Below are 17,657 nucleotides of genomic sequence, written 5' to 3' on the forward strand. Positions count from 1 at the left end.
AGAAATGCCATGGAACTTTGTCAACATTTTTTTTTATTCTGCCTGACAGAATTGTGGGTGGTGAAAAAAGATGACTATATTTGCGAAAAAGTTGTACAGTACGAGTATGCGCTTGCGTATGACATTGGGTTTGTGATGAAAATACAGGAAGTAGAAAAAAAGAGAAAAAAAAGATTGACGTCATCGGGATGGGTTGCCAGGAAGATGCTACGTGATAGCCGGGGGGGGCTACTCCATTCCGCCACACAAAACAAGAGATCGGATGTGCGTCATAGCTCAAGATGGAGATCCCTCCCAGCCAATGTGATGCCAGGAAGATGCTCGGGTGGTGGCCAATGGGAGGGCAGCTCTATCGTGCCCCTTTCGAACCAAGATACTCTATAGGATGTTTACATTCAGTGGAATACAGCGCCATTTTTTGTTATTTCGTATCCTGAATTTCTATTGTAACTAAAGAAAAATTTTCCAGGGAAGCTTTTCGTAACCTGAATCTTTCATTAGTTGAGACTTTCGTAAGTAGCGGTATCACTTTACTTAATGGAGTAATCTATTATAAAGACATTCTTTTGATGGGTCTTCATGCTGTTCACTATCTTCGACAGATGCTACATGACCTTGATCTGTTTTCCCTTTAGAGGGGCTATGTTTCCGATTTTGGTCTTCTATCATTTCAATTATATGGGTCTTATAATCAAGATTTAACCACTCAATGAGGTCTCCTGTATTAGTTGACATTGTTCTTTAATGTGAATATGTATAATGTCGCTAGTCCGTGTTTTGAATTCTTTGTATAAAAAGTGCATGATCAGGGTATTGAACGGCAAGTAATTCTCATTTAGTTAAATTTAGTAGATTAAGTATTTTCCCTGATTATTTTCCTACTCAGCTCCTTGTTCGCAAAGAATAATATTATACCATGGACAAAAAAATGGCAGAAAATTGGGTTTCCTAAAGTACCTTTAACTGTAACCATCGTAATATTTGGATTTACACCTTTGACACCCTGGTCATAGGTTTCCGGGTTCAAGTGTGGGCGCTGGAGCACTGTCCTTACCGTTCTTGCTGACCTGGGTCCTTTTTGACGTTTTTACAAAAAAATTATAGTGTTTATGAAAGTCTGCAAACTTTGACCTAGATTCCTGTGTCTGAAAAATGTGTGTGGCTGACTCTGATGTCACTACAGGTAAACACATCGTACTGCAGATACAGTGACGAAAATACGGATTTGAACACCCTGCTATATTGCATGTTCTACTACTTGAAATTTTCATTGTAGCTGCATGTCCGCTGTGAGAGAGATAATCTAAAAAGAAAAATCCACAAATCACATTGTATGATTTTTTATTTGTGTGATACAGCTGCAAATACGTATTTGAACACCTGTCTATCTGCTAGAATTCTAACCCTCTAAGACCTGTAAGTCCACCTTTAAAAGTCCACCTCCACTCCATGTATTATCCTGAATCAGATGCACCTGTGTGAGGTCATTCGCTGCATAAAGACACTTGTCTACACCATACAATCAGAAAGACTCAAACTTAAGACCAAAGAGCAGTCCAAAGACACCAGAGACAAAATTATACACCTCCACATGGCTGGAAAGGGCTATGGAGAAATTGCCAAGCAGCTTGGTGAAAAAATGTCCACTGTAGGAGCAATCATTAGAAAATGGAAGAAGCTAAACACGACGGTCAATCTCAATCGGAGTGGAGCCCCATACAAGATATCACCTCGTGGGGTCTCAATGATGATGATGATGAAAGGTGAGGAATCAGCCAAGGACTACACAACAGGACTTGGTCAATGACCTGAAAAGAGCTGGGACCACCATTTCCAAGGTGACTGTTGGTAATACACCAAGACGTCATGGTTTGAAATCATGCATGGCACGGAAGGTTCCCCTGCTTAAACCAGCACATTTCAAGGCCTGTCTCAAGTTTGCCAATGACCATTTGAATGATACAGAGGAGTCATGGGAGAAAAGTCTGTGGTCAGATGAGACCAAAATGGAACTTTTTGGTGATAATTTCACTGACCGTGTTTGGAGGAAGACAAATGATGAGTTCCATCCCAAGAACACCATCCCTACTGTGAAGCATGGAGTGGTAGCATCGTGCTTTGGGGGTGTTTTTCTGCATATGGGACAGGACGACTGCACTGTATTAAGGAGAGGATGACCGCGGCCTTGTACTGTCAGATTTTGAGGAACAACCTCTTTCCCTCTGTCAGAGCATTGAAGATGGGTCGTGGCTGGGTCTTTCAACATGACAATGACTTGAAGCACACAGCCAGGAAAACCAAGGAGTGGCTCCGTAAGAAGCATATCAAAGTTCTGGCATGGCCTAGCCAGTCTCCAGACTTAAACCCAATAGAAAATCTTTGGAGGGAGCTGAAACTCTGTGTTTCTCAGCGACAGCCCAGAAACCTGTTTGATCTAGAGAGGATCTGTGTGGAGGAGTGGGCCAAAATCCCTCCTGCAGTCTGTGCAAGCCTGGTTAACAACTACAGGAAATGTTTGACCTCCGTAATTGCAAACAAAGGCTACCGTACCAAATATTAACATTGGTTTTCTCAAGTGTTAAAATATTTATTTGTTGCTGTATCACACAAATTGCTAAAAAATATCTCACAGTGGACATGTACCTAAGATGACAAGTTTGGACCCCTCCATGATTTCCAAGTGGGAGAACTTGCAATATAGCAGGGTGTTCAAATACTTATTTTCTTCACTGTTTCTCATACAAGCACAAGCAGATACATCGCGGTGTACAATGAGCGTCAGGGTGGTCACGTACCTATTTACTAAATACACGGCGTTTGCAAAATTTTAAAACAAGATCGAAAACTTCGTATATATATATTCGGGATATCGAAGCCTTTACTATTTATCAGTTTATGACTAACCAACCCAAACAAGAACTTCACAAATGCTTACCAGTCTTTGTTTCCGTGGCATATCCTGCTTGGCACTTTCTTCATGGCCAGCTATTTCGTCTGCGTTCGAATATGTATGGTGGCTAACTGGCTCAAATTGATAATCTTTAATGCCTTTACAGAGTTCGTATTCTTCACCGTCTTCATGGGAACATTCAGAATAGTGTTCATCGCTCGAAATATTGGAAAATTCATCATCATTCTGACAATGTATTCCAATCCTCGCCATTGTTGTAATCGGTTCTGACGTCATGTTCCTACTCGGCTGTTTCTGCTTCGTTTCCGTCTTTTTCTGGCGAATCCACCAATGTGCGATAATTTTTTGGCAGATAATAGAAAAATAAAAATAATTCCTTTGTAATGAATTTCAGATTAAAATTCTGCATAAAAAAATGCATAATATTTGCAAAAAGATGCATTGAGGACCTTCCATACACTTTAAAGACCCTCTGATGCTTCTCTCTCTTCTCCTTCGGTAACCTGAAGTGGTCCAGGGGCATCCTTTTTAGGTCCAAATTTTTGTGCGGCTTTGCCATCTGGCACTTTGACACAGTATGACAAATGGTACCAGCTTGGTGACTTTTTAACCTGGACTACTGTGCCAATGCTGCAAACAACTTCATGTAGACCTTCTTGGCATTTGTTGACAAAAACCTCCTCCTGAAAACGTTCACAAACACTTTGTCACACAGTTGCACTGTGTTCTTTTTATGTGTCTTGAGTCCCTCTTCAGAATCAGAGTCAGAATCATCTTTGTTGGCCAAATGTGTAACAACACACAAGGAATTTGACTCTGGTAGTCGGTGCTGGTACGACATTCACATCAATGCCCTACATCATGTTAAGCGTATACAAAGTGCCCTTACCCATTCGCAATTCCTGTTATGGACCAGTGCAATGACAATTGTGCAAAGGGAGCAGTTTAAAGTGATGAGTCATGGGATAGTATACAGAATATAACACTAATACTAATACTGATTCACTAGCAAGATATGAGGGTGTGTCCCAAAAATGGCACAAGGCAGAAAATGGTAGTTAGCTGATCAATAATTTAATGACTGAATATCCAGAAGGAAAAAACAGTTAGAATGCCCGCTAGAGTTGACTTGATTGATCGGTAGTGCCTTCCCATAGAAATGTGCTGGAAGAGAAGGTCGCCAGGATGTGGAGGGTCCGAAAGAATCCTGCCTGCTCTGGACCTAGTTCGAGTTCCGTGCAAGTCTTCAATAGTGGGTAGAGTGGTGCCAACAATCCGTTCAGCGGTTTTGATTGGAGGATCTAAAGAATCACATAGTGGATTGGTCATGGCCTGGGTTACCAACGTCCACCCCCGAAATCGTTAACCTGTACGCCATTGGTGGAAATTCAGCAACTGTGGGTCGAAGACATAGAAGAGGAGGAAAATGGCTACATCATCAGAAGAAGAGGAATGCACAGAGCCTACAACTGGTACAATTGGTTGAGATGATTAGGTTAATATATTGTGCATGCACAAGACCAGGTGGAAAGGTAGTAAGGCTAGAAGTTTAGGGGAAGGGTTATTTTACAATGGAGTATATGGTATTAGAAATGGAGTAAGGGTTATTTTAAAAGAAGAGCTGACTAAGAGTTTCTTGGAGGTAAAAAGAGTATCAGATCTAGTGATGAGGCTGAAACTTGAAATTGAGGCTGTTGTGTATAATCTGATTAGCGGCCATGCCCAGAGATAAGATGTGACCTAGAGTTGAAAGATAAATTCTGGACGGAACTAGATAAAATAGTTCTGATTATCCCAGATACAGAGAGAGTTTTGTTTGGTGCAGATTGTAATGGACATTTTGGTTAAGGAAACAGGGGTGATGAAGAAGTGATGGTAAGTACAGCATCCAGGAAAGGGTCTTTGATGATCTCTTAATGAGATGGTCGTGCAGAAAAACCTGGTAAATGTACCTGCTGAGTACCTCGACTTGTGAAAGGTTTCCATCCTTATGATTGCACGATTAACCTTATACCAGGAATGCCATGACCCAATGCCACACAATTTCACATCTCTCAACCTGAACAGAAAGCCCTTAAGGAATCTAATATATGATCTCCCTGTCTCTTGCCTCGGGTCTTATATGTCCTTCATCCTCTCCTGTGTGGTTTGGATTCTTCACAGTGAAGAAGGATAAGAGTCTCTGTTCATGTGTAGATTACAGTGGCCTTAATGAATTTACCTTTAAGAATAGGTACCCACTCCCACTTTCCATTGTTGGATACAGCTCCCATTTTTACGAAGCTTGACTCCCGCAACGCCTACCATCTGGTGAGAATCAGGAAGGGAGACAACAGCAAGACTTCATTTAACCCCCATTAGGTAACTTCAAGTCCATCCTGGAGAACGAGAAACTTCGAAGAGATCCAGCTAAGATCCAGAGTGTGGTCGACTAGTTTAAAATAAATTCTCCAATGTTTCCAAAGGGCTTGCCAATTTTTATCGGCAGTTTATTCACAGCTTCAGAAGTATGGCGAAACATCTGAACAGGCTTACGTCCTGTAGGGATTTGCGAGTTTGGACCCAATGCGTGTTCACGAGTCGAGGAAGATATGACCAATGATTAAAAAAAGTTAACAGAAAATGGATTGATTACAAAGAAATGTGCAGTACCGACATCCGGGTCTTATCTAGGTATCTGCCGCACACGAGACGTGTGTCTTCTAGCAGGATAGCCAAAAAGGAAGACAAAAGCTGCCCAGTCACACAAGGTTTTTATATGCATGGGTCCATGGTAAAAGTGGCTGCCCCCCCCCCCCCCCCCCCCCCCCGCAGTCTGATCCTGGGCCGGGATGGTAACTTTCCGCTCCTTATCTGGTGTCGTTCGTCTCCACGGCAACGCCCGGTAGGAGGATAGCGCCAGCCGGTTTTCTGCGTACAAAGATCAAGGACAACACAACACATCCTTGTCTGATTAGCAAATGGACAACACTTTATCTGTTGATTAACTGTATAAAATCATATTTCAGCAAATAATGAAAGTGCAATAAAAGTAAAATAGTCTTCAGTCCACAAAGATACCTTTTCGAGTGGATTTGAGACGCTGCTATGCCCTTAGACTCAATAAAGCTATTATTTACCCATGTGCCCATTTTGAGTCACCCCATCCTTAGTTGCAGTTCTGTGTGGAGGTGGATGCCTCTGGTTCAGTTCTAGGGGCAGTCCTGTTCCAGAGATCCCAGGTCAACCAGGGGCCTCTTCTCTGCAGCTTTTTCTCTCCTTGCTTAAGGTCTGACAAAGCAAAATTATGATGTTGGCCATAATTCTCATGCTGCAGGACTGGAGGCACTGGCGAGAGAGGGAAGCAGTTCGGATCCAAGTGTTCACGGACCTTGCCCATCTCCATTTGGCTCACAGACTGAACTCTTGCTGTCCCAAGACTCCACGAATCTTACTCGGAGGGCCATCCGCTAGAAACAATCGCATCCGCAGACCATATTGTGGGAAGACTCCGGTGGGAGGTAGAAAGACAGGTGACCGAGGCCTTGAAGGATATACAAGCCCTGGATAGATTCACGGATGGAAAGCTTTTTGTTCATGAGATGTACTGCGATGGGGGGACCAGTTCAAGTTGGCCTGTTATCCAGACTTCGGTCAGACCTGCTTTTTGTTGTCCCACAGGTGGAAGGATTTGTTGATGCCTGCCTGGCTTATGCCCACTCGAAGACCTCCCATCGGGTTTCCTCTATCCACTTTCTGTTCCTTCGCACCCATGGTAGCAAGCCTTTGACTTTATCACGGGTCTTCCTTTGTCCCGGGATCATCCTGTGATCCTCAACGTGGTGGACTGGTTTTCAAAGATGGCCCATTTTGTTGCCCTTCAGGGGTTGCTTTCCTCCGCGGAGATGGCCAAGCTGATTCTCCTAGCCTAGTTGTTACTCGAGTGTATCTTTCCTCTGTTGCTCCATCCAGCGCTCTACCAGCGATTTAGTTAAGTAGTTTGTCGTTATATGGATCGCTTTGTCCACATATTTTTGTTTGTACTATTTTGGCTGCCACTCGCGAGTTACGCGCACTTTGAATTGTTCCTATTTGTGCTTTTTTTTAATGCGTACTGTTGTCAGTGTATCTATTTCGGTTTGTAAAGCCACAGCTGCTCCTTGCAAATTACGTCCACGTTTAGTTCCCTTTTGTCATTGTATGCTCCGCGGAGACTCTTGTGAATGAATTGAGTGTACGCAACACTATCTCGTGACTGCCTTTTTGGGTCTTCTATTCCTTGTACACATAACATGAATGGGAGATTTGAGATGGGTCTATACCTTGCTAATATAAGGCGTCCAGCGCTCTGTTTTTTAGAAGCTTAAAAAGAACTACTTTAAGAGATTTCGGAAATGCGCCAGACCAAAGTGAAAAATGAATTATTTGCTGCAAATAAGCTAGCATTGACTTACTAATCATTTTGAAAAAGTCAAATGGTATTCAGTCAAGACAGCTAGTTGATGATTTCAGCTACAGTTTTTCGGTCAACTCTATCAAATTCTAATATGGAAAAAGCGTTTTCCCTGAGTGGCTTCAGACATATTATCATTTTATCATTTTACGGATTTGTGCTGATATTTAACCTGATGGATTGTATTTTTTCACTAAAATAACGGGCAAATTCATTGCATTTATCAGGAGTTCTGGAGCAATCTAATTCAGAAGGGGTTGTGAGCTTTTCACCCACAGCAAACAGTGCAAGTATTGTTGAAATTCTTACTGATGATTTCTGAAAAGTGTTCCTGGGTAGCCCTGACTAACTCTTGTTTAAGATTGCAAAGACTGTAGAGATTATAGTTAGTTTGGACTTTAGTTATTCTCGACTTACCTTCTGCTTTACTACACTTTAATTTAGAGCTCTTGACCATCATTGTGCTCCTCTGTCGTGTTCTAAGTCACCTCAATATGGTCTTGGTTGAAACAGGAGCCACAGCATTCATGACAGTTGAGATTTTCCAGATTAAATTGTCTAAAAGTTGATCAATTATCTCAGCATTTACGGTTTTTGGCACAGTTCCAGGCTCCATAAATTTGGTGTCTGTACTCTCTTTAATGTATCTTTTCATAATATACATTGCGGCAGTCTGAAGTTTTGGAAGAATCTGTAATTCAAAAATTACACACAAAAAAAAATCCCCAGAAATAGCCACACCCTCAATGTCAATTAATAGAATTTCAACATCCTTAGAGATGACCAGGTATGTGATGTTACCTTAAGTGTGAGTTGGACTCTCAATATGTTGGGAAAAGTCAAACGTGTCCCGTAGAGTAGTTTTTAGAGTAGTAGTTTAGAGTAGGCGCGGTGGCGAATCCGTTTCCAGGGCGACGTGAACGAGAGTCAGCAGAGAGTCAGTCAAAACGGACACGTGGGGGTGTCTCGGGAGTAGGTCAGTTCCAACTGCCGCGTGAGCTCTGCTCGGAAAAAGCCAAAACCTCGACGTGAGACTGGCGAGGAGGCGGGTCAGTTTCCACAGCTACGTGCGCTTGGTGAGGTGGCGAGTCCACTCCCACTGCGATGTGCACTTGGCAAGGGGGCGAGTCCGTTCCCACTGCAGCGTGCGCTTGACGAGGGGGTGGGTCTGTTTCCACGGCGACGTGAACGAGAGTAGGCAGAGAGTCAGTCGAAACTGACACGTGGGCGTGTCTCGGGAGCGGGTCAGTTCCAACTGCCACGTGAACCTGCGTCAGCAGCGAGTCCGTCGCAGTTGTGACGTCAGCGTAGCTCGGCTGGTTCGCCAATCCTTGCCGGACCTGGGCCGTGAGAGCCGCCAATTCGGTGCTCTGCCGCTCTATCTCCGCCCGCATTTCGCGGTAGAAAGCATCGCGATTTGGCGGCTCCTCCTCCCTCTGGGCTGGAAGGTTCGCCACAAGCTGCGGGTCTGCCGGTTTCACCGTTGCCGGCGAGGAGTGGGAGGACGAGGACGGAGTCTTTGTTGCCGCGCCGCGGGAGGTACATGGGAGCGCCCAACCTGGACGTCTCCTCTGGCCGCCACGCGGAGGTCCCAGGTAGATGGCCAAGCGGGTTCCCTCAAACGTATTGGTGTACTTGTACCCACCCGGAGAAGACGCTCGGGTGCTGGAAACGCGGGGAGGTGAAACAAACTGACTGGGATGAAAGATCGGACGAGCAGATTCATAATCAGAATAATCGGAGTCGTACTCCGGCAGCCGGTCATACAAATCATGGTCCTCCTCATATTCAGAAAAGTCAGAGTCCAGAAGAAAATGAGGAGCCGGACGGGTCGTGGTCGGGACGTATTCATACCTCGGTGGCGGAGCGTAAGACACGGAAGCGGAGGACGTCAAGGAGCCTACCCGGATCAGACAGGCTTGGTCCTCCGACAGACGGTCTACCTTGCGTCGGTCCCGGCGACGCCGGGTCTTTCCTGCTGCGTCCTGTGTTGGCCAGTTCGTTCTGTCACGTCCCATCGGAACGGGAGTAGGACCCAAATGCAGGACTCGGACGATGCAAGGTAGTTCGGGGAGATACGTTTATTATTTCGTGGTCTGGGATTGGGCAGGCAGTCAAATGCAGCAGCGGTAGTTGGGACGTCGGGCGAAGACAAAAGGTGAGCGGGCAAGCAGGAGTCGGTACACAGGAGAACGATCAAAGCAGGCAGAAGTATCAAAGGAGTCAGGCTTACAAGGTTGGTCGGAGAACAGGCGAAGGTCGGTACACACGGGTTGTCGATCAGGGATACCGGAGCACTTGAACGGGACATGAAGCTCAACAAACTGGCGCCAGACTAGTCGTCATTGGGGTCATATATATATGCCGGATAATCAGCCCGCATGAGGCGCAGGTGTGCGCCTCCCAATCAGCGCAACCGCACTGGCACCCGCACAGCCCGGGCTGGAGCGGCAGGATCATGACATATTCGAACCTACGGGTGGGGGGAACCATCAGCTCAAACGCCAGCGTGAGCCAGCCAGTTAAGTGTCCCCCAGGGGTGGGTCATGAATGCCGTTCATGTGCCAGGGGTGGCGGAGTGTCCAAAGGGTGGGGCCGGTGAAGAGCCCTTGCATCCAGAGGGTGATTGGTGTTTTTTGAACATACTCTTCTTTCAGTTGGTTTGATGTCTTGAACTGGGGTCCCCACAGATCAGTGTGTCTTACATCTGTGCATGGTCAGACATGCAAGGGAGCTGGTGGTGGAGAGTTGATTCAGATGGTGAGGAAAGACGGCAGGCACAAACGTATTGTGAGTGTCTTCTAGGAACATCTGGCAGAATTCCCTCTCCGAAGGAGTATCAACTCCCACCTCTGGCAGAACTTCACAGACGTCTTGGGGGAGGCAGGGGACATTCAGTGCAAGTGGGGCATGTTTTGCACCTCTATTGTCAAGACGGCCGACCTGTACTTGAGGGTGCATGGGTGTTCCCCTTAACAGTCAACACATGTTTTGTGGAATTAGAGAAGGCATTTTACAGTGTCCCTCGGGACGTCCTGTTCAGGGTCTTTCTGAACTATTGGATATTTAACCCCCTGATACGAGCTGTTTGGTCCCTGTATGACTGGTCTTAAAGTTTGGTCCGCATTTCTGTCAGTAAATCACACTCGTTTCCCTTGAGGGTTGGACTCCACCAAGGCTGGAGGAGTTCAAATATCTTGGGCTCTTGTTCAGGAGTGAGCAAGTAATTGAACCGGAGATGGTCAGGTGGATTCGTGTCGCTTTCTGCAGTGATTCAGACTTTGTATTGGTCTGTTGTGTTAAAGAAAGCACTAAGGGAAAAGGCGAAGTTCTCTATTTACCGGTCGATCTACTTTCCTACCCTGACCTATGGTCAAGCTGTGGGTCATGACTAAAAGAACAAGATACCACATACAAGCGGCCAAAATGAGTTTCCCCCGCAAGGTAAGGTAAGAATCTTTGTCATCTGGCAGCAGCTCAGAGTAGATCCGCTGCAGCTCTGCATTAGAGAAACCAGATGAGGTGGCGCAAGCATCTGTTTAGGATGCATCCTGGATTCCTCCCTGGTGAAGTGTTCCGGGCATGTCCCACTGGGAGGAGACTCCAGGGGTGCCTCAGGACACACTGGAGAGACTTTCGGCTTGCTTGGGAATGCCTCAGGATCCCCTCGGAGGAATTGGAGGAGGTGGCTAGGGAAAGGGAAGTCTGGGTGTCCCTGATGAAGCTACCTTCCCTGCGACTCGACCCTGAGAAGTGGTAGACAATGGATGAATGGATGGATGTTGATATCACAGACTGAAAATTGAGCGACTGCCACAAGATTCTTGTCTGATGTTAGCTAAACTACGTGTCCTGAAGTAATAAAGTCTGTTTCCAAGGTTTTGGAGACATTTGCAATCAACAGACTGTCTATTATGCATTGGTCACATGGTCATAAATGTTCCATACTGATGTTGAGGATAGGATCATCCAGTTTCTCTTTTGCCCAATGTCATTGAAGAAAAGTGCATACTGGCACTGGACTGAAGAAGGCACAGAGATCATCAGGGGTTGGGGTGACAGATGGCAAGTTTGGTACACCTCCTCAATGAGCAGTCTCTGGACTTCCTGACTGAAGTTACAGGCCCATGACTTGAACTCGGGTAAGTGGAAGACAATGGATGGATGGATAATTATAACTGATTATTTGTAATTGTGTCGAATAGAGAGTGTTGCAAACAAAGGTGCTCACTTCTTAACTATTCATTTAGTTTTGGGAGGGCTGATTTATGCTGGATGTCAAAGTGAAAGTGCAACATCAGGCTGGTTTTACCCGTACCCAAAAATCTGTGAAACTGAAAAGGTGAAAAAGAGTTGAAATATCTCCTTAATTCAAGAGTCAATTGTTCCTGCAATTCACTTCACACTTATCTTTTTCATGCATTTAAATGACTTTCATGAGTCTCAAAAATCGTACCTATTCCAGTATTTCCACACATAATCAGTTCTCAGTGAATTATTAATTTTTGTGTCTGCGTTTATTCCCTGTTTACATACAGTGGTGAGTTTGTCAGAAGTCTGGTCAGGAAATGTGTGGAGAAAAATTTGGAAAGGACTTGCATGTGAATAGTACATGGCTCAAAATCTGGCTGTGATGTCGGGAAACCTGTAAAATGTATAAATGTTGCCCACATAATAATGTCTCAAAATGTGTTATAGTGTGTTTTGTAAGAGTTGTATGAGTTATAGGTATTTGAAAGCCCACAAATATTAAAGACTCTAGATGTTGTGGGAATGTCTTGGCTATACAGTACTGCCCAGCAATGTAGCTAGAACATCAAGGATAATGCCTCTGCATGGGTACCCACTTTTTAGAGGTGGAACTGGAATATATGTTAACTACAGTTTTCCTGCTCAGTCTATTCTGTTGTTCTGGGAAGAAACCCTCTCGGAAGTCCTAGTCAGCTTATATGTCTTTTTTAGTTTGATTTGTTAATTTCAAACAAATATTTTGTATAGTTTGCAAATATATTTATATTGACGATGAAATATGTGATTCCCAGTGCATGTGTTTCTCTCTTGCAGCGGGTGTTCCCTTCTTGGTTACAGCAGAGCTTTTTAAACAATCCCACCGCCCGGCTGCCTACATTGTGGGAGGATCGCTCAACTGGCTTTCCAACTTTACTGTAGGCTTTGTCTTTCCTTTCTTACAGGTGAAAACACTGAAATAACATCCACAGTAACAAAAATATTAGTTGAAGAAAGAGTGAATCAAAATACGTACTAAGTAGAAAAGAAAAAAAATTGGATCCATGGATGAAGTAAAATTATTTGATGAAAGAAAACATTAATTATTTGACATTATCATTGTAATAGCCATCTGTCAATCCATTTGGCTTATCCGAACTCATGCCGTAGGTCCAGTAACCTAAGAGACAAGCCCTAACTTCCCACTCCTCAGCCACTTTGTCCACCTCATAAAAGAGAATGTAGAGGCGTTCCCAGGACAGGAAGACAATATAGTCTCTCTAGCATGTCCTGTATGGAAGTAAATGTGTGCCACCAGGATTTGAGTTAAAATTGCCACAGAAAATTTTATGTTGTAAAATTCACATTGTTATTTTAAAGTAATCATATTTTCAATAGCTGTGTTTCTGTTTAACTTTTCAATGTTAACACATTCACCAATATAAAAAAATTCAACCTTTAAAATTCAAATGCGATATTTTCAGTCTCCTGAGATTCAACAGGCTACAATTCGCTTTCTGAATTTCAACTTGCTACTATTCAGTGTTAAGAAGGCAGGGTTACTTCAGGTCAGAACCAACACCCTGTAGCCAGTAGAATTTCACACAGCGAATTGTAGCCAGTTGAATCTCAGGAGAGAATATCAGATATCAGAGTATCGCGTTTGAATTTTCAAGGTTGAATTTTTTTATATGCCGAATTTGTTAATATTGAAAAGAGAAACTGAAAAACAGCTATTGAAAATATGATCACTTTGAAAATGTGAATTTTACAATGTAAAAATGTTCACTGCCACACATAAAATTTTCCAAAGGTATTTAAATCCTGGTGGGACTATTTTACTTCCATAGTCCTGGATCTTCCCTGCAATCTTGTCTCGGTGGAATGTGCTTGTATCACCTCACCAAAAAGGTGTTGAGGAGGTATCCTAACTAGATTCCCAAGCCACCTCTTCTGCTGTTCTCAATGTGGAGTAGTAGAGCCTCTATTCCAACCTATGTCTTAGGGAATGCACACACCCTATGAAGGAAAACCATTAGGACTGTGTGTGTCTCATTCTTCATTATTCATATCCATCCATCCATTCATCCATTTTCTTAGCCACTTACCTTTAAAATTCAAACGCGATATTTTCAGTCTCCTGAGATTCAACAGGCTACAATTCGCTGTTCTAATTTCAACTGGCTACTATTGGGTGTTAAGAAGGCAGGTTTACTTCAGGTAAGAAGCAACACCAAGCCAATTACGAGTTACGCGTTCTTATTATGTGACGTCACGTGACTAAAAAGCATACAGATACTTGAATTCCTTTAGTAATTATAAGACCCCAAGAGCTTCAAACGAGATGATACCAGATGATGCAAGAGCTTTGTAACCATAGCAGTACAAACAATGTAAAAATTGTAAAATATCAGTGAAAGCAGTGGAAAGAAAACTGAAAAAAAACACTTCAAATACTTATCTTTTATTCATTAGTCTTTCGTCACTAGGGTCACGGATGTGCTGGAGCCCATTCCGGCGAAAGTATCTTTGGGTGAATACACACTGAACTGGTCGTCAGGCAATCAAAATCAAAATCTTTATTAATATATATCCATCCAGCCAGCCATTTTCTTAGCCGCTTATCCTCACAAGGGTCATGGGGACAGTGGAGCCTATCCCAGCTGTCAACGAGCAGGAAGCAGGGTACACTCTGAACGTGTTGCCAGCCACGACCAGGGCACATAGACACCAGAGAACAGTCGCAGTCACAATCACACCCATTGGAAATTTAGAGTATCCAATTAATGTTGCATATTTTTAGGATGTGGGAAAAAAACAGAGTTACTAAATAAAACCCATGCTGGCACGGGAAGAACATCCAAACACCACAAAGGTGAGGCTGAGATTGAACCCTGAAACTCAGAACTGTAAGAACAATGCTTTACAGCTGCGTGTTGCCAAAGCAATATAGATATAAATATATATAAAAACGCACACAACAAGGAAATACATATACACACGGCGGCACGGTGGCTCGGCTGGTAGAGCATTGTAATCACAGTTCTGAGGTCCCGGGTTCAATCCTGGTCTGTGTGGAGTTTGCATGTTCTCCCCGTGCCTGCATGGGTTTCCTCCAGGCACTCCGGTTTCCTCCCACATCCCAAAAACATGCAACATTAAATGGATCCTCAATGGGTGTGATTGTGAGAGATAATCTAAAAAGAAAAATCCAGAAATCACTTTGCAACGTATGATTTTTTTAAATGATTCATTTGTGTGATACAGCTGCAAATACGTATTTGAACACTTGTCTATCAGCTAGAATTCTAACCCTCAAAGACCTGTAAGTCCACCTTTAAAAGTCCACATCCACTCCATATATTATCCTGAATCAGGTGCACCTGTGTGAGGCCATTCACTGCATAAAGACACCTGTTTACCCCATACAATCAGTAAGACTCAAACTTTTAACATGGTCAAGACCAAAGAGCTGTCCAAAGACACCAGAGACAAAACTTCACTTAGCTGGTAAGAGCTACGGAGAAATTGCCAAGCAGCTTTGTGAAAAAAGGTCCACTGTGGGAGCAATCATTAGAAAATGGAAGAAGCTAAACACGACGGTCAATCTCAATCGGAGTGGAGCCCCATGCAAGATATCACCTCGTGGGGTGTCAATGATCCTTAGAAAGGTGAGGAATCAGCTGAGGACTACACGGCAGGACGTGGTCAATGACCTGAAAAGAGCTGGGAGCGCCGTTTCCAAGGTGACTGTTGGTAATACACTAAGACGTCACTGTTTGAAATCATGCATGGCATGGAAGATTCCCTGCTTAAACCAGCACATGTCAAGGCCTGTCTTAAGTTTGCCAATGACCATTTGGATGATACAGAGGAGTCATGGGAGAAAGTTTTGTGATCAGATGAGACCAAAATTGAACCTTTTGGTGATAATTCTACTCACCGAGTTTGGAGGAAGACAAATGATGAGTCCCATCCCAAGAACACCATCCCTACTGTGAAGCATGGGGGTGGTAACATCATGCTTCGGGGGTGTTTTTCTGCACATGGGACAGGACGACTGCACTGTTTTAAGGAGAGGATAACCGAGGCCATGTATTGTGAGATTTTGGGGAACAACCTCTTTCCCTCAGTCAGAGCATTGACGATGGGTCGTGGCTGGGTCTTTCAACATGACAACGACCCGAAACACATAGCCAAGAATACCAAGGAGTGGCTCCGTAAGAAGCATATCAACGTTCTGGCGTGGCCTAGCCAGTCTCCAGACTTAAACCCAATAGAAAATCTTTGGAGGGAGCTGAAACTCTGTGTTTCTCAGCGACAGCCCAGAAACCTGTTTGATCTAGAGAGGATCTGTGTGGAGGAGTGGGCCAAAATCCCTCCTGCAGTCTGTCCAAACCTGTGCAAACAAAGGCTAATGTACCAAATATTAACATTGGTTTTCTCAGGTATTCAAATACTTATTTGCAGCGGTATCACACAAATAAATCGTTAAAAAAATCATACATTGTAATTTCTGGATTTTCTTTTTAGATTAGCTCTCTCACAGTGGACATGCAGCTACGATGAAAATTTCAGACCCCTCCATGATTTCTAAGTGGGAAAACTTGCAGTATTGCAGGGTGTTCAAATAATTATTTTTTTCTCTGTATATATATATATATATATATAATATATATATATATATATATATATATATATGTGTACTTTGTACTTCCTTGAAAATAAATTTGACCAGCCTTGTTTTTTCAACTTCTTGTTAATTTAATGCGAATTTGATAATTATCATGAACACATTGAAAAGTGCTGGATATCAGCTCTTAAATCAAACGTATGAGCTATTGTTATTGTCATCATTATGATGAATAAATGTGCTCTTGCTTATACAAGGCTGTCACGAGCAAGCAGCATGGGGGAGGACCCAAATTCAGGACTCTAAGGTGAGGAAGTAGTTTTACAAGGGTACTTTAATTCAGGCAGAAATCGGTACACAGGTAGCAGCCCAAAAAGGCAAAAGCACAAAAAACACGTGGCAAAAGGCAAGTTCCCAAAAACATGAAATGAGGGTCAGGTAATGGCAAGGAAAAAACACGAGGACTGCAAACTGCGAGGCCAAGGTGACCTGCTGCTCTCTAAGCTGAAGAGAAAGGGCAGCAAGTTTTCTGTGCGCTCGAAGGACAAAATTCTGCTGCATCCATGTCTTGCCAGTTCACGGCTCCCGCAGTGCAGAACATCTCGGTTTGACCAGCAATATGGCGCCATGCAAACTGTGACATCACGTGCACGAGCTCTGTAAAGGCTCGAGAAAGCCACAGTATGGACCTTTCCAACTGGCGATCTGAAGCTGCACCCCCTTAACTACAGTTGCCATGTCCCACAAGATTCCAAAATGGCAAGTGAACAGAACAAGTTTAAAGTCGATTCTCTGTTGCGTATTCCAGATAATATTGTGGTATGCTTTTGCCAAATGCGAGCAGCAGGAAGGGCATTTGGCGTAAAAGTGTGCCAAACATATATGAGCGTTCATCAAACAAATTCCATAACGGATTGGTAGTAGCCCGGGCTAACTACACCCGCCCCTGGCACTGTTAATCTGCAAGGCATGGGTAGAAAGTCAGATAATTTAGGTCAAAGACAAAAATGAGGAAAGCGGCTGCGTCGACAGAAGAAGAGGGATGCACAACCCTACAACTGTGTCTAGGGACTTAGAATTTTGAGTCTATGACAGGAAAAGCTCAGGAGTTAGTTGACATAATGATTAGGAGAAGGGTTGATGTATTGTGCATCCAAGAGAGCAAGTGGAAAGGGAGTAAGGCTAGAATCTTGGGAGCAGGGTTTAAATTATTTTACCATGGAGTAGATGGGAAGAGAAATAGAGTAGGGGTTATTTCAAAGGAAGAGCTGGCTAAGAATGTTTTGGAGGTGAAAAGAGTATTAGATCGAGTGATGACACTGAAATTTGAAATTGAGTGTATTGTGTATAATGGGATAAAGCGGCTATGCCCCATAGGTAGGATGTGACCTCGAGTTGAAAGAGAAATTCTCGAAGGAACGAGGCGAAGTAAGCCTGAGCATCCTAGCGAGATA

The 17,657-nt window shown here is 43.7% G+C and overlaps 1 protein-coding gene across 2 annotated transcripts in view; it reads left to right on the forward strand.

Moving 5' to 3' along the window:
- The window catches only part of LOC133510144 (solute carrier family 2, facilitated glucose transporter member 9-like), a 76,026-nt gene that overhangs the window by 52,367 nt on the left and 6,002 nt on the right, over positions 1-17,657 (forward strand). For both annotated transcript variants that reach the window (XM_061837870.1, XM_061837871.1), the window contains one exon: positions 12,408-12,535. In XM_061837870.1, coding sequence (XP_061693854.1) covers positions 12,408-12,535 — 128 coding nt within the window. The remainder of the gene's footprint in view (positions 1-12,407; positions 12,536-17,657) is intronic.

Source organism: Syngnathoides biaculeatus, chromosome 12 (genome assembly GCF_019802595.1).
Source record: "Syngnathoides biaculeatus isolate LvHL_M chromosome 12, ASM1980259v1, whole genome shotgun sequence".
NCBI lineage: Eukaryota > Metazoa > Chordata > Actinopteri > Syngnathiformes > Syngnathidae > Syngnathoides > Syngnathoides biaculeatus.